We start from the raw sequence: 25525 nt of genomic DNA on the forward strand, positions 1-25525 counted from the left end.
ATATATATGTTAGAATGCCAGCAGGGGGGTGGGGGCTTTCCAGTGTTTTGCACTGAGCGTCACATGTATGACTATCTGCCCAAAGGACAGAAGTCTTGGGTGTGTGCTCGATGCAAGGAGCTCCTGGTTCTCAGGGAACGAGTTCGTACCCTTGAGGCCGAGGTGACTGCCCTGGAGAAGCAGAGACGGTCAGCTAGGCACTTGGGGAAGACTCTCGGGGGCGTATTAGATGAGCCCCGCTCTGAATGTAGCAGCCCCGTTGCTGCCAGAGAGCGTGAGGGTCGAGAGGGAACAGGGCACCGTGCTGAGGATAAGGGGAATGTGCCCTCAGAAGGGACCTCTTCTTCGGTTGGTGAGCGGGAATCCTTTCGCGCCAAGGAACCATCCCTGGGCAGGGGGAGAGGGGTTTTTTTGGTAGTTGGTGATTCGATCCTTAGGCAAGTAGACAGCTGGGTGGCAAAACCGCGTATTGACCGTATGGTGACTTGCCTGCCTGGTGCAAAGGTAGCGGACGTTACGCGTGTAGTAGATAGGCTGATAGACAATGCTGGGGAGGAGCCTGTGGTCGTGGTGCATGTTGGCACCAACGATGTGGGGAAATGCAGTTGTGAGGTCCTGGAGGAAAAATTTAGGCTGCTAGGTGGGAGACTTAAGGCCAGGACCTCCAAGGTAGCCTTCTCAGAAGTGCTACCTGTTCCACGTGCAGGGCAGGAGAGACAGGCACAAATTAGAAGTCTCAATGTGTGGATGAGACGATGGTGTAAGGAGGAAGGGTTTAAGTTTGTTAGGCACTGGGATGCTTTCTGGAACAAGTGGGAGCTGTACAAAAGAGACGGTTTCCACTTGTTCCCGGATGGAACCAGGCTGCTGGCGCTTAAAATCAAAAAGGTGGCAGAGCAGTTTTTAAACTAAATCTTGGGGGAAAGCCGACAGGAGATGAAATGTCTCTGGTTCGGGAGGACTCATCTCAAAGAGATGAAGGGTTGGCTGCTATTTTTCTACCGGGTAATGGATCAGAGTTGTCCACTGTGATGGTGACAAACAGTATGGACTGTCTGCCAGAGTCTCGAGGTGGCAGGAGGAAGGTGGCGGGCCTAGCTTGCCTGGGAAATTATAGATGTTTGTATGCAAATGCTAGAAGTGTTTGAAGTAAAATTGGTGAATTGGAATGTTTAGTGTTGGGAGAAAACATAGACATTGTGGGAATTTCAGAAACTTGGTGGAATGAGGAGAATCAGTGGGACACGGTGATTCCTGGATATGTTATATCGGAAGGATAGGGAAGGAAGGGTTGGAGGTGGGGTGGCTCTGTATGTCAGAGAGGATATACGGTCCAGTAAGACTGAAGTCAGAGAATTAGATTCCCTTTTAGAAATGCTTTGGGTTGAAATAGAGGGCCCAAAAGGAAATTTAACTATGGGAGTTTGTTATCGCCCACCAAATCAAAAGATAGAGGATGATTATAATATGATGGAAGGCTTAAATATAGAGGCGAAACGTAAAAACTGTGTCGTAATAGGTGATTTTAACTACCCGCAGATTGATTGGGTCAATATGTGTTCTGGTCGAGAGAAAGAGATTGAGTTTCTTGATGCTCTCAATGACTGTGCTATGGAGCAGATGGTCTCAGAACCTTACAGGGGTGGGGCGATCCTGGATTTGCCCAAGACTTGGTGAGAGATGTAAAAGTGATTGCGCTGCTTGGGAGCAGTGACCATAATGTTATTGATTTCACCATTTGTATAAATAGGGAGTTGCCCAAAAAGACCGCCACAACCACATTTAACTTTAAAAGGGGTAAATTCATTGAGATGAGGAGGCATGTGAGGAGGAAACTGAAAGGAAAGGTAAATACGGTCAAAACCCTTGGGGAAGCTTGGAGACTATTTAAAACTATAATCCTAGAAGCTCAGATAAAATACATACCACAAGTTAGGAAAGGCACAAACAGGCATAAGAAAAGGCCTGCATGGTTAACAAACAAAGTAATGGAAGCTGTAAAAGGTAAGAAGGACTCCTTTAAGTGGTGGAAAACCAGTCCAAGTGAGATTAGTAAAAGGGAACACAGGCTGTGGCAAATCAAATGCAAGACTGTGATCAGGCAGGCAAAAAGGGACTATGAGGAGCATATTGCAAAAAACATAAAGACCAACAATAAAAAATTTCTTCAAATATATTAGAAGTAGGAAACCAGCCAGGGAGGCAGTGGGGCCCTTGGATGACCATGGGGTAAAAGGATTACTGAAGGAGGATAGGGAAATGGCTGAGAAGCTAAATGAATTTTTTGCCTCCGTCTTCACCGTGGAAGATGAGAACTTTTTGCCTGCCCCAGAACCACTAATTTTGGAAGGGGTGTTGAAAGACCTGAGTCAGATTGAGGTGACAAAAGAGGAGGTCCTACAACTGATGGACGAATTAAAAACTAATAAATCACCGGGTCCAGATGGCATACATCCGAGAGTTCTGACAGAACTCAAAGTTGAACTTGTGGATCTTCTAACAAAAATCTGTAATCTTTCATTGAAATCTGCCTCCGTTCCTGAGGACTGGAAGGTAGCAAATGTCACCCCCATCTTTAAAAAGGGTTCCAGAGGAGATCTGGGAAATTGCAGGTCAGTCAGTCTGACTTCAATACCGGGAAAGTTGGTATCAAGGACAGAATGAGTAGGCACATTGATGGACACGGGTTATTGAGGAAGACTCAGCATGGGTTCTTTAAGGGAAGATCTTACCTCACTAACCTGTTACATTTCTTTGAGGGGGTGAACAAACATGTGGGCAAAGGAGACCCGATAGATGTTGTTTACCTTGACTTCCAGAAAGCTTTTCATAAAGTTCCTCATCAAAGGCTCCTTAGAAAGCTTGAGAGTCATGGAGTAAAAGGACAGGTCCTCTTGTGGATCAAAAACTGGCTAAGTAATAGGAAGCAGAGAGTGAGTATAAATGGGCAGTCTTCACTGTGGAGGACGGTAAGCAGTGGGGTGCCGCTGGGCTCGGTACTGGGTCCCATGCTCTTTAACTTGTTCATAAATGATTTAGAGTTGGGAGTGAGCAGTGAAGTGGCCAAGTTTGCGGATGACACTAAATTGTTCAGGGTGGTGAGAACCAGAGAGGATTGTGAGGAACTCCAAAGGGATCTGCTGAGGCTGGGTGAGTAGGCTACAACGTGGCAGATGCGGTTCAATGTGGCCAAGTGCAAAGTAATGCACATTGGGGCCAAGAATCCCAGCTACAAATACAAGTTGATGGGGTGTGAACTGGCAGAGACTGACCAAGAGAGAGATCTTGGGGTCGTGGTAGATAACTCACTGAAAATGTCAAGACAGTGTGCGTTTGCAATAAAAAAGGCCAACGCCATGCTGGGAATTATTAGGAAGGGAATTGAAAACAAATCAGCCAGTATCATAATGCCCCTGTATAAATTGATGGTGCGGTCTCATTTGGAGTACTGTGTGCAGTTCTGGTCGCTGCACCTCAAAAAGGATATTATAGCATTGGAGAAAGTGCAGAAAAGGGCAACTAGAATGATTAAAGGGCTGGAGCACTTTCCCTATGAAGAAAGGTTGAAACGCTTGGGACTCTTTAGCTTGGAGAAACGTCGACTGCGGGGTGACATGATAGAGATTTACAAGATAATGCATGGGATGGAGAAAGTAGAGGAAGAAGTACTTTTCTCCCTTTCTCACAATACAAGAACTCATGGGCATTCGATGAAATTGCTGAGCAGACAGGTTAAAACGGCTAAAAGAAAAAAAAATTAAATTTAAAATAAAAAACTGCATATTAAAAACGTAAATAGTTTCAAGCTTCTTCATTTCTCCTACAATTCTTTTTTGGGGGGATACTAGTGGGCAGCTTGCCTAGGGCAACAAAAACCCTCGCCCCGGCCCTGGTTCTTGAACAAATGATCCACAAAGAGGATTGATGTAAATAAGGAGGAAGAACAGAGCAGGGTGCCCACAAGCACCAGGGCACCTGCCAACATCTTTCTTGCCACCCACAAAATTTTGTAGAAAGTGGGTGGGGATAGATGGGGCTTTTGCCCAGGGAGGGTTCTGATTGGTCTCCAGATCTTCAAGACGTTGCTTTGGGAACAGCTGCCGCCACAGCACAAGGATCTTCACCATGTGACTGAAGGTACGGCACATGTATGCAAAAAAATATTTTAACACAAAACATGTTCGTTTTAAAAGGTATCCTAGAATTGTAGAGTTGGAAGGGGCCTCCAGGGCCAGCTAGTCCAGTCCCTTGCATAATGCAGGAAATTCACAAAGACCTCCCTCTCACACATACACACCCAGTGCCCCCTGTTCCTTGCCCAGAAGATGGCAAAAAACCTCCAGGACCCCTGGCCAAACTGGCCTGGAGAAAAATTGCTTCCTGACGCCAAAGCGTTAAACGGAGCTTCTGCTGAAATGCTGAAGAGTCCCTGTTAGAGTTATGCATCACCTCCCTCCCTGACATTTTGTGGTTGGAGTCACTTCCTGAAGCAGTCAGGGCGCCAACCTCCTGGTGGGGCCTAGAATCCCACTAGGCTTGCCAATCCCCAGGTCCCAGCGGGGGTTCTTCCGCTTTCCCAGACTCCTTCCCGCCCCCAAGCAGCTGGCCGGCAGGGGGGAAGCCCTGCCCCCAGAGGACCATGTGCCTTTCGCACCTCCGGAGGCTTCAGTCCCCGATTGGAAAGGCTTCCCCTTGGGATGGTGTGTCTGTGTTACTTGGAAGAAGTTGGCAGCGACTCGTGAGTAGAGAGGCCAATCCCTCACTTCAGAGTCACCAAAAACGGGGGGTGGTGGGGGGGTGGAGGGAAACGTCTGCTCAGTACTTCATTATTCCCTATGTGGAGATCAATTCTCATAGGGTATAATGGGGAATTGATCTGGAGGTTTCAGGGGCTCTGGGGGAGCTGTTTTTTGAGGTAGAGGCACCAAATTTTCCGTATAGTATATAGTGCCTCTCCCCAAAGTACCCACCAAGTTTCAAAACGATTGGACCAGGGGGTCCAATTCCATGAGCCCCAAAAGAAGGTGCCCCTATCCTTCATTATTTCCTATGGAAGGAAGACATTTTAAAAAGTGTGCTGTCCCTTTAAATGTGATGGCCAGAACTCCCTTGGAGTTCAGTTATGCTTGTCACACCCTTGTTCCTGGCTCCGCCCCCAAAGTCCCCAGATATTTCTTGAATTGGACTTGGCAACCCTAAATCCCACCAAAATTATAACTGATCTCCAGACTGTAGAGATCCGTTCCCTTAGAGAAAATGGCAGCTTCAGAGGGGCGACTTTATGGCAAATGAACCTTACTGAGCTCTCTCCCCTCCCCAACTCCACCCTACCAAGAGTCTGCTGCCTAATTCCCCAACCCACAGCTGGCCACTATGCAGTGGCAGCCGTTTTGTGGTTGTGGCCATAACTCTCCATCAGAATTCCCCAGTCGCCTGCTGTTTCAAAAAGGAATGCAGAAGAAGAAGAAGCTATTGGATTTATATCCTGCCCTCCGCTCCGAATCTCAGAGCGGCTCACAATCTCCTTTATCTCCCCCCCACAAGAGACACCCTGTGAGGTGGGTGGGGCTGAGAGAGCTCCCACAGAAGCTGCCCTTTCAAGGACAATCTCTGCCAGAGCGATGGCTGACCCAAGGCCATTCCAGCAGCTGCAAGTGGAGGAGTGGCGAATCAAACCTGGTTCTCCCAGATAAGAGTCCGCACGCTTAACCACTACACCATGCAGGCTGAATACAGTCCTGGAATACAGAAACAGGGTCTCAGGCAGAGGTCCTTCATATCTCTTACTGCCTGGTCCTGGAGACACCTGGGATTGATCCGGGGACCTTCTGCATGCCTCGCAGGTCCTCTACCACTCAGCCACAGCCCCTCCCACTGAGCCACAGCTCATAAGCCAACTGGGCTTACTCCCGGTTCCTACATGCAGGAGAACAGGATGGTCATGAGCTGAGGCTGTAAGAGGCGGTACCACTCTGGGTGGCAGTGCCTTGAATCCTGCTTTGAATGTCTCTTTGCTTCTTGCAAAAGAGAAAACTAGCACACCAAGGGGGAAAGATCTCCCTTCTTCCTTCTCCTTTGCTTGTGGTGCTGGATTTCTTTTTGCAGGGAAGGTGTTTTTTGAAAAAAAATAAAAAAGGAAACCATTCCGAAACACAATCTTCCAGATCTATTCCATTCTATACACATGCCAGGAACTCCACTTACCTATATCCTTTCAAAAATGCATCTCCCATAGTCACGTCTACGTCCCCGGTCAACATTTTGAAAGTTGTTGTCTTTCCGGCACCGTTCACACCCAGAAGGCCAAAGCACTGCAGAGAAGGAATCGAAGAGCTACAAGTTTGAAGGTGAACTGCCCCACCACCACACTCTTGGCCTCCCCCTCCGGACATCGCACCACCATCCCATTGGATTTCTTGGAGAACAATGGGACGGACCAGATGGGACTCCTGCCTCTTGTTCCACTCATGCAGAGGGGCACCTTAAAGACTGGCAAAAGTCTTGTGGCAGAAAGTTCCACAGGCCACAGCCCATTTTGTCAGATGCACCTGCAATGATTTGAATTTATATTTTTGTATTTCTTTAATTTTTGTCAAGTTGCAGTAGAGAAAGGGAGGTGGAAGAGGAGGAATGAGTGAATGAGGTGACTGGTTGATGACTGAGAGGGTGTGGGTAGAGCTAAGTATGTATGTGTGGAGAGGGAGAAACCAATTTCTAACTAGGCGTGTTCTGGATGGATAGCCCTTTTGCTCCCGGGGCTTCTCTCCATTTTCGCACAAGTTGCCCCCGGAGCTGCGAGTTGGCGCAGTGTTCTTCCACAGCAAGCAAGATCCTCTTCCAAGCAGTTTCTGCTTGCCGCGGGAGAACTGCACACCAACTCGCTCCTCCAGGACAACTTGTGCGAAAACAGAGAGAAGCACCGGGATCAAAAGGGCTCTCCACTCAGAACAAGCCCTAGTGCGAAATTGGTCAGAGAGAGAGCGAAGTCAGCCAGCAGTGAACTCTCAGCAGAGGGACAGCAGTTAACTGCCAGTTGTGTCAGTCAGCAGTCTGCAGAGTCTGAGAAGCAGTCCTCTGATTTAGAATCCCATATAGTGCTATGAAAGGCATTAAGGTTTTAAAGAAGACAAATAGGACTACTTAGAGCAGTGGTCCCCAACCTTTTTGGCACCAGGGACTGGTTTTGTGGAAGACAATTTTTCCACGGACGGGGGGGGGTGGGGGGTGGGAGGGAATGATGGTTTCGGGATGATACAATTGTGCATTTTACGCTAAAATGCTGTTAGCTGCCCTTAAAATGCTGTTAGCCGCCCTAAAATGCTGTTAGCCGCCCTGAGCCTGCCGAGGTGGGGAGGGCGGGATATAAATAAAATTTATTATTATTATTATTATTTATTTCTATTAGTTTGGTGTAGTGGTTAAGTGTGCAGACTCTTATCTGGGAGAACCGGGTGTGATTCCCCACTCCTCCACTTGGAGCTGCTGGAATGGCCTGGGGTCAGCCATAGCTCTCACAGAGCTGTCCTTGAAAAGGCAGCTTCTGGGAGAGCTCTCTCAGCCCCATCCACCTTACAGAGTGTCTGTTGTGGGAGAGGAAGGTAAAGGAGATTGTGGACCGCTCTGAGACTCTAAAATTTGAAGTGGAGGGCAGGTTATTAATCCAAAGTCTTATTCTTATTATTACATTGTAATATATAATGAAACAATTATACAACTCATGGCCAGTTGCCAGCAGGCTATGGACCAGTACTGGTCCACGACCCGGGGGTTGGGGATCCCTGACTTAGAAGGCATATTAGGGCTACATAGAGAGCCAAAATCTAATGTTGTCAGAATATTATAGGACTGTGAGATACAGAAGCTGGGTTAGAAAGTTGGGTTAGAAAGTTGGGTTAGAAAGAGAAAGGAGGATTTGAGAGTGAGGAGTGTGTGAGGTGAAAGAATGACACTTCAGTCAGAAGTTATTATTATTCGCTGAACAATTAAGCTATAAACATCCTGAAACCAATACGATTATTATACAAATAAAGTCCAAAATAAAGTTTTGTTTTGTTTTATATTAACCTGGAGTCGTATGATTTTAAAATCATAGCCTACATAGGGCTACATAGTCCAACGAAGAAGCCTTACAGCTTGAGCACAAATCGAGTTGGGAACATTAAATGAAGTGTTTGGGGAAAAATTCCCGGGGGCAGCACTACACAAATTAAAAAGAGAAGTTGTGACAGCACCTAAGCAATTCCAGCGGCTTCCATGCTAGTTTTTGCAGGGCAGGCATCTCTTTCCCACAATCCACTGCAAGAAAAATTGCAACCCCGAACGGCACTTGGTTATTGTGCTCCAGTGGCCCATTCCGTCAAACACTCTGGGTTACACAGTGGCCAAAAAACCAGGTGCCATCAGGAGGACCACCAGTGGGGCCAGAACTCCAGAAGCCTTCCCGCTGTCACCCCTCAAGCACCAAGAACACAGAGCATCACCATCCCAGACAGAGTGTTCCATCTATACCTTGTGGCTCATAGCCACTAATGGACCTCTACTCTATACGTTTATCCAATCCCCTCTTGAAGGTGGCTATGCTTGTAGTTATCACCACTTCCTGTGGCAGTGAATTCCTCATGTTAATCCCTCATTGGGTAAAGAAGGCCTTCCTGTAGGTCTATCAATACCATTCCTGGAAGTAGCGAAACACAGCGTCCATATTCAGAAGCAGTCACCCTCTGAGTATGGGGGTCAAACGACAGGGGAAAGACTTCTGACCCAGCATGTGTGTTTCTGGGCTTTCCACTTGTTGAAAAGAGATAGACCCTCCTTGGTTTGAACCAGCATAAGAACATAAGAGAAGCCTTGTTGGATCAGGCCAATGGCCCATCCAGTCCAACACTCTGTGTCACATAAGAACATAAGAGAAGCCCTGTTGGATCAGGCCAGTGGCCCATCCAGTCCAACACTTTGTGTCACATAAGAACATAAGAGAAGCCCTGTTGGATCAGGCCAGTGGCCCATCCAGTCCAACACTTTGTGTCACATAAGAACATAAGAGAAGCCCTGTTGGATCAGGCCAGTGGCCCCTCCAGTCCAACACTCTGTGTCACATAAGAGAAGTCATGTTGGATCAGGCCAGTGGCCCCTCCAGTCCAACACTCTGTGTCACATAAGAACATGAGAAGCCATGTTGGATCAGGCCAATGGCCCCTCCAGTCCAACACTCTGTGTCACATAAGAACATGAGAAGCCATGTTGGATCAGGCCAATGGCCCCTCCAGTCCAACACTCTGTGTCACATAAGAACATGAGAAGCCATGTTGGATCAGGCCAATGGCCCCTCCAGTCCAACACTCTGTGTCACATAAGAACATGAGAAGCCATGTTGGATCAGGCCAATGGCCCATCCAGTCCAACACTCTGTGTCACATAAGAACATGAGAAGCCATGTTGGATCAGGCCAGTGGCCCATCAAGTCCAACGCTCAGTGTCACATAAGAACATGAGAAGCCATGTTGGATCAGGCCAATGGCCCATCCAGTCCAACACTCTGTGTCACATAAGAACATAAGAGAAGCCATTTTGGATCAGGGCAGTGGCCCCTCCAGTCCAACACTCTGTGTCACATAAGAACATAAGAGAAGCCATTTTGGATCAGGCCAGTGGCCCCTCCAGTCCAACACTCTGTGTCACATAAGAACATGAGAAGCCATGTTGGATCAGGCCAATGGCCCATCCAGTCCAACACTCTGTGTCACATAAGAACATGAGAAGCCATGTTGGATCAGGCCAATGGCCCATCCAGTCCAACACTCTGTGTCACATAAGAGCATAAGAGAAGCCATTTTGGATCAGGCCAGTGGCCCATCCAGTCCAACACTCTGTGTCACATAAGAACATTAGAAGCCATGTTGGATCAGGCCAATGGCCCATCCAGTCCAACACTCTGTGTCACATAAGAACATGAGAAGCCATGTTGGATCAGGCCAATGGCCCATCCAGTCCAACACTCTGTGTCACATAAGAACATAAGAGAAGCCATGTTGGATCAGGCCAATGGCCCATCCAGTCCAACACTCTGTGTCACATAAGAACATAAGAGAAGCCATTTTGGATCAGGCCAGTGGCCCCTCCAGTCCAACACTCTGTGTCACATAAGAACATAAGAGAAGCCATGTTGGATCAGGCCAATGGCCCATCCAGTCCAACACTCTGTGTCACATAAGAACATGAGAAGCCATGTTGGATCAGGCCAATGGCCCATCCAGTCCAACACTCTGTGTCACATAAAAACATAAGAGAAGCCCTGTTGGATCAGGCCAATGGCCCATCCAGTCCAACACTCTGTGTCACATAAGAACATAAGAGAAGCCATTTTGGATCAGGCCAGTGGCCCCTCCAGTCCAACACTCTGTGTCACATAAGAACCTGAGAAGCCCTGTTGGATCAGGCCAATGGCCCATCCAGTCCAACACTCTGTGTCACATAAGAACATAAGAGAAGCCATTTTGGATCAGGCCAGTGGCCCCTCCAGTCCAACACTCTGTGTCACATAAGAACATGAGAAGCCATGTTGGATCAGGCCGATGGCCCATCCAGTCCAACACTCTGGGTCACATAAGAACATAAGAGAAGCCATGTTGGATCAGGCCAATGGCCCCTCCAGTCCAACACTCTGTGTCACATAAGAACATAAGAGAAGCCATGTTGGATCAGGCCAATGGCCCCTCCAGTCCAACACTCTGTGTCACATAAGAACATAAGAGAAGCCCTGTTGGATCAGGCCAATGGCCCATCCAGTCCAACACTCTGTGTCACATAAGAACATAAGAGAAGCCCTGTTGGATCAGGCCAATGGCCCATCCAGTCCAACACTCTGTGTCACACAGTGGCCAATATATGTGCGTGTGTATACACACACACACACATATATATACTGTGGCTAATAGCCACTGATGGACCTCTGCTCCATATTTTTATCCAATCCCCTCCATATTTTTATCCAATCCCCTCTTGAAGCTTCCACCACCTCCTGTGGCAGTGAATTCCACATGTTAATCACCCTTTGGGTGAAGGACTTCCTTTTATCTGTTTTAACCTGTCTGCTCAGCAATTTCATTGCATGCCCATGAGTTCTTGTATTGTGAGAAAGGGAGAAAAGTACTTCTTTCTCTACTTTTTCCATCCCATGCATAATCTCGTAAACCTCTATCATGTCACCCCACAGAACATTTCTCCAAGCTAAAGAGCCCCAAGCGTTTTAACCTTTCTTCATAGGGAAAGTGTTCCAAACCTTTAATCATTCTAATTGCCCTTTTCTGCACTTTTTCCAATGCTATAATATCCTTTTTGAGGTGCGGTGACCAGAATTGTACACAGTATTCCAAATGAGACCGCACCATCGATTTATACAGGGGCATTATGAAGAAGAAGAAGAAGAAGAAGAAGAAGAAGAAGAAGAAGAAGAAGAAGAAGAAGAAGAAGAAGAAGAAGAAGAAGAAGAAGAAGAAGAAGAAGAAGAAGAAGAAGAAGAAGAAGAAGAAGTAGTTATTGGATTTATATCCCGCCCTCCACTCCGAAGAGTCTCAGAGCGGCTCACAATCTCCTTTACCTTCCTCCCCCACAACAAATACCCTGTGAAGTGGGTGGGGCTGAGAGGGCTCTCACAACAGCTGCCCTTTCAAGGACAGAGTCTCAAAGCGGCTCACAATCTCCTTTACCTTCCTCCCCCACAACAGACACCCTGTGAGGTGGGTGGGGCTGGAGAGGGCTCTCACAGCAGCTGCCCTTTCAAGGACAATCTCTGCCAGAGCTATGGCTGACCCAAGGCCATGCTAGCAGGTGCAAGTGGAGGAGTGGGGAATCAAACCCGGTTCTCCCAGATAAGAGTCCACACACTTAACCACTACATCAAACTGACTCTACATCATACTGGCTGATTTGTTTTCAGTTCCCTTCCTAATAATTCCGGAGCTCTTTTGGGGCAAGGCAGGTAGCTTACCTCTCCTGGAGGGATTCCCACACACAGGCGATCCACGGCTGGTTTTTTTAAAACGCTGCGAGCCCTGTAAACCTGGAGACAGGATAACTGATCAATTGGAGACCAACACCCCTCCCCCTTTGCTCCATTCCTTTTGGGAGCGCTTGAAGGGATGAAGCTGCTTTCTACTGAACCACACCACTGGTCCTCCAGGTGAGCATTGCCCACGTGGACTGGCAGCTGCTCTGCAAAATCTCAGGGCTTTCATGGCACCTCCGACCCGGTCGTTCTACCTAGAGAGGCTTGTGCCAGAACCCACACTTTTTGCATGTCAAGCAGATGCTTTACCACTGACCCATGCCCCTTCCCCAATTTAAAGTCCTGGATTAAAGCCTGCCAAGCAGAACAGACAAATGAGACCACTGTGGCAAGCATTTCTGATACCTGCCAAACCACTGAGACTGGCATCTCCATAGCTTTGGCCTTGAACTCAACACTGCAGCACGTTCCAAAAGCCACAGTGTCCCAGGGGGGGAGGGGGGTTAGACGTTGGGCTGCAGAAACCTGGGCACCAACCCCAGCTGGGGCATTAAACTTTCATCTTAACAGCTTCCCAGAATGGCTGTGAGGATAAAATGGAGGAGGAGAGTGTGTATGTGGAGGAGGAGAAGTAAAAGCATGACAGATTTTTTAAGCTGGGTGGTGGTGGTGGTGGTAAAATTATTTCTGTTGACCCCCTGTCTTATGGAACCCTAAACAGCACCATATAAGAGCCCTGTGGCGCAGAGCGGTAAAGCTGCAGTACTGCAGTCCAAAGCTCTGCTCACAACCTGAGTTCGATCCCGGCGGAAGTTGGGTTCAGGGAGCCGGCTCCAGGTTGACTCAGCCTTCCATCCTTCCGAGGTCGGTGAAATGAGTCCCCAGCTTGCTGGGGGGAAAGTGTAGATGACTGGGGAAGGCAATGGCAAACCACCCCGTAAAGTCTGCCGTGAAAACCTTGTGAAAGCAACGTCACCCCAGAGTCGGAAACGACTGGCGCTTGCACGGGGGACCACCTTTACCTTTTACAAACAGCGCCTGTCTTGACCTGGATGGGCCTGGCTAGCCCGATCTCGTGAGATCTCAGAGGCTAAGCAGAATGAGCCCTGGTTAGTCCTGGGGTGGGAGAACACCGAGGAAATCCAGGGTTGCTACGCAGAGGCAGGTAATGGCAAACTACCTCCAGTCGTCTCTTGCCTTGAAAACCCTTGCGGGGGTCTCCATAAGCCAGTTGCGACTTGAGGGCGCTTCACACACACCAGCAGCTCCCCCACATACCCAACTCTGCCCAGCACTAAAACTAACTTGTCCTGGCTCTCTGCTCACTTGGACAACCTTAGTTTTATCTACTGATCATTCTCATACATACACACACACACACACATATATACATGTATATGTAGCATACATATACACACACACGCACTCATATATATACATACACACATACATATACATTCAAAATACCTGATCCCCTCGTCTGATAAAGTGTGCTTAGAGAGCACACAAAAGCTTACGTTCTCAAAAAAACATGGTTGGTCTTAAAGGTGAAACTTGACTCCTGCTTTGTTCAGCTGCTTCAGACCAACACGGTTGCCCTCTTGGATCTATCTACACACACACACACATATACATGTACATATGCATACATACATACATAGTCTCCTGTGCAAGCACCAGTCATTTCTAACTCTGGGGTGATGTTGCATCAGACTTTTTACAGGGTGGTTTGCCATTGCCTTCTCCAGTCATCTACACTTTTCCCCCAGCAAGCTGGGGACTCATTTTACAGACCTAGGAAGGTTGGAAGGCTGAGTCGACCTTGAGCCAGCTACCTGGACCCAGCTTTGGCTAGGATTGGACTCAGGTTGCTGTGAGCAGTGCTTGGACTGCAGTACTGCAGCTTACCGCTCTGCGCTGCAGGGCTTTTATATAAATATATATAAACTCAAATGGGTTACTGCCAAGACCACCACCAGTGGCGTCACCTTTGTCAGGTCGTGGAGCACCACAATGTCCTCCCGGTGCTTGCCAATCAGAATCCTCTTCCGTTCTTTGGCCACGTCCTCGTCCTCCTCGCCCAGTGGAGGGAGGTCGAGAGGTGAAGGCCTTGGGAGAGAAGAGAACAGGTCAGTGGCCAACGCCGTCTACTCTCTGCCGACATCGACGTTTGCACGGGTAGCTGCCGAAAGGACCTGAGTTCGCCAATTCCATCAATACCTCTCCTCAAAAAAGAAAGGAGAGGGGGAACCCAGAGCTTTAATTTCTTTGAAGTTTTTAGCCAGAGGCTCTTCTGATTAAATGTTTGCAATCAGCAAAAACTAAACCAACAACATTACAGATAGATTCAGGTGCGGTAGCCGTTGTTGGACTGAAGCAACAGAACAAAGTTGGAGCCGAGAGGCACCTTGAAGACCAACAATGTTTCATTCTGGGTAGAAGCTTTCAGGCGGATGCACATGTTAAAGACTGTGAGCTCCTCTGGGCAGAGACCAGCCTCCTTTGCTGACAACACCCAGTGCCCGGAGTACAATACGTGCATTTCAAGCACAGCTGCACACGGGGATTGTAAGAACGTAAGAGCCCTGCTCCATCAGATGATCCATCTAGGCTAGCATCCTGTCTCACACAGTGGCCAAGCAGTTCCAATGGAGGGCCAACTGCTGGGCATAGAGGCTGAGGCCTTCATAAGAACATCAGAAGAGCCCTGCAGGATCAGACCAGGGGTCCCTCTAGTCCAGCATCCTGTCTCACACAGTGGCCAACCAGTTCTTCTGAAGGGCCAACAGCAGGGCATAGAGGCCAAGGCCTTCATAAGAACATCAGAAGAGCCCTGTTGGATCAGACCAGTAAGGGTCCCTCTAGTCCAGCATCCTGTCTCACACAGTGGCCAACCAGTTCTTCTGAAGGGCCAACAGCAGGGCATAGAGGCCAAGGCCTTCATAAGAACATCAGAAGAGCCCTGCTGGACTGACCAGGGGTCCCTCTAGTCCAGCATCCTGTCTCACACAGTGGCCAACCAGTTCTTCTGAAGGGCCAACAGCAGGGCATAGAGGCCAAGGCCTTCATAAGAACATCAGAAGAGCCCTGTTGGATCAGACCAGGGGTCCCTCTAGTCCAGCATCCTGTCTCACACAGTGGCCAACCAGTTCTTCTGAAGGGCCAACAGCAGGGCATAGAGGCCAAGGCCTTCATAAGAACATCAGAAGAGCCCTGTTGGATCAGACCAGGGGTCCCTCTAGTCCAGCATCCTGTCTCACACAGTGGCCAAGCAGTTCCTATGGAGGGCCAACTGCTGGGCATAGAGGCTGAGGCCTTCATAAGAACATCAGAAGAGCCCTGTTGGATCAGACCAGTCACCAGTAAGGGTCCCTCTAGTCCAGCATCCTGTCTCACACAGTGGCCAAGCAGTTCCTCTAGAGGGCCAACAACAGGGCACAGAGGCTGAGGCCTTCATAAGAACATCAGAAGAGCCCTGCAGGATCAGACCAAGGGTCCCTCTAGTCCAGCATCCTGTCTCACACAGTGGCCAACCAGTTCCTCTAGAGGGCCAACAACAGGGCATAGAGGCCAAGGCTTTCATAAGAACATCAGAAGAGCCCTGCAGGATCAGACCAGGGGTCCCTCTAGTCCAGCATCCTGTCTCACACAGTGGCCAAGCAGTTCCTCTAGAGGGCCAACAACAGGGCATAGAGGCCAAGGCCTTCATAAGAACATCAGAAGAGCCCTGCTGGATCAGACCAGGGGTCCCTCTAGTCCAGCATCCTGTCTCACACAGTGGCCAGCCAGTTCCTCTGGAGGGCCAACTGCTGGGCATAGAGGCCGAGGCCTTCCCCTGAGGTTGCTGCCTGGCTCTGGGATTCAAAGGGTGACCACCTATGAACGCGTAGGTTCTTCTCAGTCACTGTGGTCAGTAGCCATTGATAGACTTCTCCTCTATGAGTGTAACTAATCCCCTTCCCTCTAAGCTCAGTTAGTGTGAGCTAGCTCACTGTTTTTTTAGCCTCCAGCTCACACATTTTTGTCTTAGCTCAGGAAAAATGGCCCCAGAGCAAACTAATTTATGCAGTAGCTCACAGCTTTAATCCCAGTAGCTAACAATAGAATCTTTGCTCAGAAGACTCCACAGTTTAGAGGGAACATTAATCCCCTTTCAAAACTGTTTACTCCTCTGGCCATCACAACCTCTGACAGTGAATCCCATGTTTTAATCACTCTTTGTGTGAAGCAGTATTTATTTTTGTCCGTCCTGACCCCACTGCCCATAAGCTTCGTTGGATGATCTTGAGTTCCAATATTTTGGGAGAAGTAGACAAAGTCCTCAATGTTAGTTGTTATCAGGGCTTTTTTTGATCAGGAAAGCACAGGAACGCAGTTCTGGCTGGCTTGGCAACAGGAGGTGTGGCTTGATATGCAAATGAATTCCTTCTGGGCTTTTTCTACAAAAAAGCCCTATGTAAAACAGTGGTGACATTATGGAGTGTGGCCTAAGATGCAAATGAGTTCCTGCTGGGCTTTTTCTACCAAAAAAGCCCTGTTTGCTTGTGGAGAGCCAGTTTGGTGTAGTGGTTAAGTGTGCGGACTCTTATCTGGGAGAACCGGGTTTGATTCCCCACTCCTCCACTTGCACCTGCTAGCATGGCCTTGGGTCAGCCATAGCTCTGGCAGAGGTTGTCCTTGAAAAAGCAGCTGCTGTGAGAGCCCTCTCAGCCTCACCCACCTCACAGGGTGTCTGTTGTGGGGGAGGAAGATAAAGGAGATTGTAGGCCGCTCTGAGACTCTGTCCTTGAAAGGGCAGCTGCTGTAAGAGCCCTCTCCAGCCCCACCCACCTCACAGGGTGTCTGTTGTGGGGGAGGAAGGGAAAGGAGATTGTGAGCCGCTCTGAGACTCTTCGGAGTGGAGGGCGGGATATAAATCCAATTTTCTTCTTCTTCTTCTTCTTCTTCTTCTTCTTCTTCTTCTTCTTCTTCTTCTTCTTCTTCTTCTTCTTCTTCTTCTTCTATAGATTTTCTGGGCTGTGTGGCTGTGGTCTTGGCATTGTGAGATCTGACATTTCGCCAGCAACTGTAACTGGCATCCTCAGAGGTATAACCCAGAAAACTGGAGTTCTCTCTGGGTCAAAGTGAGAAGAAGATGGTAGGCAAGTATCTACTCAGGAAAGTGGGGTAGGGCTGAGTCATTATCTTGTGGGAGCCTCCCAGTCTGTGACATGTTAATGGAGGAGCTTTCCTAAGGGGATTCTTTTGTGTATGGATTGGCTATTGAAATTCTAATCTTATCTGTAGTGCTGTTGTAAGATGTAGAGCATTTTGCGTTTTTTCAGGACTGGAAGCCATGCTCTATTCATTTTTAAACTCTCTTCCTTCCTGTTGAAATTGTTTTTATGTTTGTTAATTGTGTTAAGTCCTCAACAACTCTCCCCACCCCATGCAAAATTTTATAAACCCTCTATAATGTCCCTCCTTAGTTGTCTCTTTCTAAACAGAAAAGTCCCAGACTAGGGTTGCCAATCCCCAGGTGGAAGCAGGGGATCCCCTGGTTTGGAGGCCCTCCAACCGCTTCAGGGTCATCAGAAAGCAGGGGGAAGGAAGGATGGGAAATGTCTGCTGGGTCCTCAGTTATTCCCTATGGAGACCGATTCCCATAGGGAATAATGGAAAATTGATCTGTGGGTATCTGGGGCTCTGGGGGGTGGGTGTGTTTTGAGGTAGAGGCATCAAATTTGCAGCGTAGCATTCAATGCCTGTTCTCAAAAGACCTGCCAAGTTTCAAAAAGATTGGACCAGGGAGTCCAATTCTGTGAGTTCCAGAAAAAGGTGCCCCTATCCATTATTTCCGATAGAGGGAAGGCATTTAAGAAAGTGTGCTGTCCTTTTAAATGTGATGGTCAGAATTCCCTTTGGAGTTCAATTATGTTTGTCGCACCCTTGCTCCTGGCTCCACCACCAGTGTCTCTTGGCTCCAACCCCAAGGTCCTCAGTTATTTATTGACTTGGACTTGGCAACCCTATCCCGGATACTCCAACCCTTCCTCATAGGGATGATGCTCCAACCCCCTCCCCCTCTGCACTTTTTCAAGCTGAAAAACAGTGACCAGAACTGCACACATATTCCAAACGAGGCCACACAAAAGACCTAGACAGGGGCATTACAATAGCAGCCTTCAAGAGAGAGGTGGACACATGCCTTTGATTTTGCATTGGCAAGACCACCCACTTAACGTCCCCGGCTGCAACACACAAGCCACACACACATCCCTCCCCAAATAACATCCCCGTCTGCCACACGCACGCCCCACTCACCGGAAGCGGAGGAAGAATCTGTACTGCACCAAGATGGTGAAGAAGAAAAAAACGAAGCCCTCGACGGCCATGGCAAAGAGATTTTTCCCCACCACGTCCCAGCTGAGCGGAGAAGCAGAATTCATGTTGCCACCTGGGAGAGGAGAAACGGAAGGTGAAACAAAAGTGACCCCCCCGTTGGTGGGATGATGTATTTTCAATAAGCCGGCTGAGAACACCTACAAGGTGATTTCTAAAAATGTCCAACTTGGGGCCTCAGGGCTGCAAGACTGGCGTTCCCAGCCTGCCTGCGCTCAAGCAGTCAGTTCAGCAGCAGTCAACATGGCTGGGCCTTGCGGCAGCTTGGGTTGCCAGCCCCCAGGTCCCAGCAGGGGGTCCCCCGGTTTCAGGGGCTCTTCTCAATGGTGGACCAGCTGGCCGGTGGGAGAAACCCCTCCCTGATGTGATGACATCACCAGAAGTGATGTTATCACGTCAAAGATGTAGTGCGGGGAAGCTCTGAAGCGAGAAAATATCAAATATGATTAGCGCCAGACTGTTTTAATTGTTCTTAACTTATTATTATTATTATTTATTAATTTATATCCCGCCCTTCCCAACAAGTGGCTCAGGGCGGCTCACAGCATAACTGCTTTAAATTAATTTGCTTTAATTGTTCAATTGGTCTGATTTTGTGAGCCGCCCTGAGCCTGCTTTGGCAGAGAGGGCGGGATATAAATCCAATAAACCTAAACCTATCTGGTATTTGGGTAAATTCTATGGTTTTGAGGGTGAAAAAATCCATAGCGTTTCGCCCAATCACCAGAGCATCCCCAATGTGATGATGTCACTTCCAGGTGATGTCATCATGCCAGAGACGCTGCAGGACATCTTCACCAACCCCTGGAACGCCCTCCCCCAAGTCCCCCTGCTGGATGTGGCAAGGGGAGAAGTCACTGCAAGAACAGCAATATATACAACACAATCATTATAGTGTCAAATTACTATCAGGCATGTCCAACTCCGAACAGGTCGTGATCTATTTTTTCCAGACAAAAGTGCTGGTGATCTACCACCATGAAAATTAAATTTCAAATTAGTTTCGAATTAGATTTTAACCCACCAAAGTTGGGTTCCACTGCACCCCCCCCCCCCCCATTTACAATGTACCTTCTGTCATTTACTGGTAAACATGAGCAAAAACAAAACAGAGAAACGAAGATCCAGAAAGAACTGCGAACAGTTTTTCTTAATTTTTTATTGTTTTAACTTTCTTTAACCGTCTTAATAGCTTTCTTTAACTTTTATTGAGTGATTTGTGTTAAATGTAGGTCAAGTATTGATCCAGGCTGATCTTGCGCAATCTTTAAAACTTCGCTCTTGCTAATTAGTGAGACGTCTGAGCCTGCATTTCATCCACCAGCTTTTTAAAGTTGGGTGAATATTGTGTGAGGGCCAGTCTCAGGGAATCCTGGAGATGTTCATCTGTCATGTTGGAATGCTATGTACTCTTTGTCATTTTCAGATGGGAAAACGCAGATTCACACAAATACGTTGAACCGAAACAGGAGTGCACAGCTTCACTGCATCTTCTCAAGTTGGGAAATTTGTCTCTAGGCACTAGCTTCCAAAACGATTCTTGCTCAGCATGGGCCTTGAAAAAAATGTCGTTTTTAAGGGTTACTATGTCGTTTTCAAGAGATGCCTTGCTCAATGAGTAATTTTTACTGATAGCAGCTGCAGTTTCCTTAATGTCCATATCCACTTTGAATGGGTATGACAAGTACGCCACAACTTTTTCAATTCTTTGGAAGTCACAGAATCTTTTTTCAAATTCCTGGATAACAAAGCAGATTTCTGTCACGTACTTCTCATTTTGAAAAACAAAATTTGGATATTGTCCCAGATGGTTCAGAATATTAGGGAAATGATCAAAAGTGTTGTTTGAAAGGTCAGTCATCATTAGCTCAAATTTGCTCTTGTAGGATGAAACTGTACTCATCATCTCGCCAATGCATTTGTTTTTACCTTGTAGTTCAATGTTTACATCATTTAGTTCGCCTGTAAAGTCAGCGAGAAATGCCAGATCACATAACCACTCCTCATCTTCCAACTCTGCTTTGTCATCTCCCCTCTCCTTCAAAAACTTTATTTCATTCAGCAAATCATGGAATCTTTGCAGAAATTTGTGCCTACTTAGCCACCTTACATCTGTGTGCAAAATGATTTCTGCTGCCCCTTCATCAAGAGTAAGATTTATAGAATCATAGAGTTGGAAGGGACTTGTAGGGTCATCTAGTCCAACCCCCTGCACAATGCAGGAAACTCACAAACACCTCCCCCTAAATTCACAGGATCTTCATTGCTGTCAGATGGCCATCCAGCCTCTGTTTAGAAACCTCCAAGGAAGGAGAGCCCACCACCTTCCGAGGAAGCCTCTTCCACTGAGGAATCGCTCTAATGGTCAGGAAGTTCTTCCTAATGTTGAGCCAGAAACTCTTTTGATTTAATTTCAACCCATTGGTTCCGGTCCTACCTTCTGGGGTCACAGAAAACAATTCCACACCATCCTCTATATGACAGTCCTTCAAGTACTTGAAGATGGTGATCATATCACCTCTCAGCTGCCTCCTCTCCAGGCTAAACATTCCCAGCTGCTTCAACCTTTCCTCATAGGACTTGGTCTCCAGACCCCTCGCCATCTTTGTCGCCCTCTTCTGGACCCGTTCCAGCTTGTCTATATCCTTCTTAATACGTGGTGCCCAAAACTGAACACAATACTCCAGGTGAGGTCTTACCAGAGCAGAGTAAAGTAATACCATCACATCACGTGATCTGGACACTATACTTCTGTTGATACAGCCCAAAATTGCATTTGCCTTTTTAGCCACATCACACTGTTGACTCATGTTCAGCATATGATCCACTAAGACCCCTAGATCCTTTTCACACATATTACTGCTAAGACAAGTCTCCCCCATCCTATAACCATGCATGGGATTTATCCTACCTAAATGCAGACTTTACCCCTGTTAAAATTCATTTTATTGGTTTTAGCCCAGTTTCCCAGGGTTATCCTATATCCTGTTTCTGTCTTCTTCTGTGTTTGCAACCCCTCCCAATTTAGTATATCTGCAAATTTAATAAGCATTTCCTCTATTCCTTCATCCAAATCATTGATAAAGATGTTGAACAAAACAGGTCCCAGGACAGATCCTTGAAACACTCCACTTGTCACTCCTCTCCAAGAGGATGAGGAACCATTCTCAAGTACTCTTTGGGTGCGATCTGTCAACCAGTTACAGATCCACCTAATGGTAACAGGATCCAAACCACATTTTACCAACTTGTCAACAAGGATACTATGTGGCACTTTATCAAAAGTCTTACTGAAATCAAGATAAACGATGTCTAGAGCATTCCCCTGATCCAGCAAGGTAGTCACTTTCTCAAAAAAAGAAGAGATCAGGTTAGTCTGACATGACTGTTCTTGAGAAACCCATGCTGGCTCTTAGTAATCACATCCATTCAGAGGCTCAGAAATTACATCCGCAAGCTCTTTTAGAACCCTTGGATGCAATTCATCTGGCCCTGAAGACCTAGTTTCATTTAAAGAAACTTGGTGTTTATGTACTACCCCTATGCTGATCCTAGGTTGGAACTTCATACCCTCCTTATATGTTTTTGTTTTTGCCATGTTTCCCTCAGAAGAGAAGACTGAGGAAAAGTAGGAATTGAGCAGTTCCGCACTTTCTTCATTACCTGTTACAATTTCACTTTCTTGCCCTCACAATGGGCCTACCATGTCCTTGCTCTTTTTCTTACTCTGAACATAAGAAAAGAACCCTTTTTTGTTGTTTTTAGCATCTTTGGCCAGCCTAAGCTCATACTTAGCTTTAGCTTTCCTAACTTTTTTCTCTACAAGCACTGGTGATTTGTTTATATTCATCCTTGGTTATAAGGCCCTCCTTTCAATTCCTAAAGGAGTCTTTTTTATTTCTCAAGTCTTTACAGAGCTATTTATGGAGCCACTTCAGGCGATTCTACATTCATGTTTGAGCCTGATTTTCCGAGAACTGAAACCGCCTTATAGAAATCAAGATTATTTTTAAAGCATAAAACAATGTAGACTGTCACAAAAAACACTGGGATGCATCACAGACACTCGAGAACAACATTCTAGAACAGAAAATGAGGAACTCACACGTCCTTATTACCCCGTTCCAGGCTAAAAGGCCTCCAGAACACCATGGAACTGGTCGGAACGGGCATCAAACAACCTGGGCTGCCACAAAAAACAATGAGATGCATCACAGGCCCTCCAGAACAATATTCTAGAAGAAAAAAACTGAAACTCAAACATCTTTATGAGCCCATTCCGGGCCAAAAGACCTCCAGAACACCCCGGAACAGGCATCAAACAACCTGGGCTGCCACAAAAAATACTGGATTGCATCACTGGCCCTCCAGAACAACATTCTAGAAAATAAAAAGTGGAACTCACATATCTTTATTATCCTGTTCCGGGTCAGAATGCCTCTGGAACACCCTGGAACAGGCTGGAACAGGTATGAGCCTAGGCTGCAACAAAAAACACTGGGATGTTTATCTTGGTTTCATCGGACCACAGGACATGGTTCCAGAAATCCATGTCCTTAGTCTGCTTGTCTGCAGCAAACCGTTTGCCATTTCTTGTGCATCATCTTTAGAAGAGGCTTCCTTCTGGGACGACAGCCCTGCAGACCAATTTGATGCAGCGTGTGGCATATGGTCTGAGCACTGACAGGCTGACCCCCCCCACCACTTCAACCTCTGTAGCAATGTCATGGTCTGGGGCAGCATGAGTGCTGCCGGCACTGGGGAGCTACAGTTCATTGAGGGAACCATGAATGCCAATATATACTGTGACGTACTGAAGCGGGGCATGATCCCCTCCCTTCGGAGACTGGGCCGCAGGGCAGTATTCCAACAGGATAACGACCCCAAACACACCTCCAAAACGACCACTGCCTTGCTGAAGAAGCTGAGGGTAAAGGTGATGGACTGGCCAAGCATGTCTCCAGATCTAAACCCTATTGAGCATCTGTGGAGCATCCTGAAATGGAAGGTGGAGGTGCGCAAGGTCTCTGACATCCACCAGCTACATGACATCGTCATGGAGGAGTGGAAGAGGACTCCAGTGGCAACCTGTGAAGCTCTGGTGAACTCTATGCCCAAGAGGGTTAAGGCAGTGTTGGAAAATAATGGTGGCCACACAAAATATTGACACTTTGGGCCCCATTTGGACATTATCACTTAGGGGTGTTGTTGTGTCCTAGGCTCAAATGGGAGAACTGTTACTTTTGGAGGGAACTGTTACTTTTGGAGGGAAGCTGAACAAGCCAAAGCTTGTACTCCACACCAGGGTTCCAGAGAAGGCCTAAGCGTGCCCAATCAGGGGAAGGATTGAAACATAAGTAGCCAATCAACATCTAGGCTCATACTGTACCCTGATAAGCCCTTAGGCCTCTGTAAATAGCCAATCCATGTACATAGTTAAGGTCCAATCAGAAGGGGGCAAGAATTGTATAAAGGAGCGGGAAGTTTGAATAGAGCTCAGTCTGTGTGTGTGTTCCTGAAGTAAAGCTTGCTGAAATCACTCTCCGACTCTGGTCTCTTACTGCGCCGACCCCAGTACATTACACTGCGCCGACCCCAGTACATTACATTACTGGCGATGAGGATGGGATGCCAGTAAGAACCAGCAACAGAACCAGGAACACGGAAAGGTGGCTAAATCCAAGCCATCTGGGTCCGCACCTCCGCTCTGCGCACACCCCAGCTCGCAAGCCGCCCAGACACGCTGCCAAGAATGGAGGCTCCAGCCAACCTCCTACAGCCCTTTAGCAGCGATCGCCCCGAGCTGTGGGACTCGTGGGTCGAAGGCTTCCAGTCATACCTGACCTTCTGGAAGATTACAGAGACTACCATGCAGAGAGCTCTGCTTATCAGTACGTGTGGCACGGAGACCGTGGACTTAGCCAGGGCTCTTCTCCAACCCAGGAAGCTCTCAGAGACGCCGGTGGACGACATCATCAGCGCTCTGGAGAAGTATTTCCAGCCCCAGCCAACCAAGCTCACCCGGCACTGGGACTTCCGACAAAGGACACAGAAGGCAGGCGAAACCACGATGGCGTTCTTGACAAGCCTGCGTCGGGTGGCAAGCCGATGCAGTTTCGCAGACCTCAACGAAGCCCTTCTCAACCAGTTTGTATGGGGCTTGAGGGACGAAAAACTAGTACAGAAACTCCTGTCCCTCTCCGAGTGCGACCTAACAAAGGCAATCGACGTGGCCACCAGCTGGGAGAAGGGCAGATCAGCAGAGCCACGGCTGACAAGACAGGCTGCAGCACACCAGATCAACCCTGAACCATCTACAGAGGACTCAGACGAGGACAAAGCTCTACAAACCGGCTATCGTTCAGCAGGAAGGAAGACCACCCATGCCCCACAGGGTATGAGACACAAGACACCACCTGCATGTGCAAGCTGCGGGGGCCAGCACGAGCGAAAGACCTGCCGATTCTGGAATGTCACCTGATAGCTGGAACTATGGGGGGAGGGGTGTTGTGTCCTAGGCTCAAATGGGAGAACTGTTACTTTTGGAGGGAAGCTGAACAAGCCAAAGCTTGTACTCCACACCAGGGTTCCAGAGAAGGCCTAAGCGTGCCCAATCAGGGGAAGGATTGAAACATAAGTAGCCAATCAACATCTAGGCTCATACTGTACCCTGATAGGCCCTTAGGGCCCTGTAAATAGCCAATCCATGTACATAGTTAAGGACCAATCAGAAGGGGGCAAGAATTGTATAAAGGAGCGGGAAGTTTGAATAGAGCTCAGTCTGTGTTGGTGTTCCTGAAGTAAAGCTTGCTGAAATCACTCTCCGACTCTGGTCTCTTACTGCGCCGACCCCAGTACATTACAGGTGTACTCACTTTTGTTGACAGCAGTTTAGACATTAATGGCTGTGTGTTGCGTAATTTTGAGGGGACAGCACATTTACACTGTTATACAAGCTGTAGACTCACTACTTCACATTGTAGCCAAGTGTCATTTCTTCAGTGTTGTCACATGAAAAGATATACTTAAATATTTACAAAATGCGAGGGGGTCTACTCACTTCTGTACTCACTTATATGCATACACATATACTGTGGCTAATAGCCACTGATGGACCTCTGCTCCATATTTTTATCCAAT

At 47.7% G+C, this 25525-nt stretch overlaps 1 protein-coding gene across 1 annotated transcript in view; it reads right to left on the minus strand.

Moving 5' to 3' along the window:
* The window catches only part of LOC132567469 (phospholipid-transporting ATPase ABCA1-like), a 202319-nt gene that overhangs the window by 24227 nt on the left and 152567 nt on the right, over window positions 1-25525 (minus strand). Inside the window, exons 43-46 of the mRNA XM_060233145.1 lie at window positions 18308-18440; window positions 13993-14113; window positions 11987-12058; window positions 6205-6311 (exon numbers count right to left, since the gene is read on the minus strand). Of these exons, the coding sequence (XP_060089128.1) occupies window positions 6205-6311; window positions 11987-12058; window positions 13993-14113; window positions 18308-18440 (433 nt within the window). The remainder of the gene's footprint in view (window positions 1-6204; window positions 6312-11986; window positions 12059-13992; window positions 14114-18307; window positions 18441-25525) is intronic.

Source organism: Heteronotia binoei, chromosome 2 (genome assembly GCF_032191835.1).
Source record: "Heteronotia binoei isolate CCM8104 ecotype False Entrance Well chromosome 2, APGP_CSIRO_Hbin_v1, whole genome shotgun sequence".
Taxonomy (NCBI): Eukaryota; Metazoa; Chordata; class Lepidosauria; order Squamata; family Gekkonidae; genus Heteronotia; species Heteronotia binoei.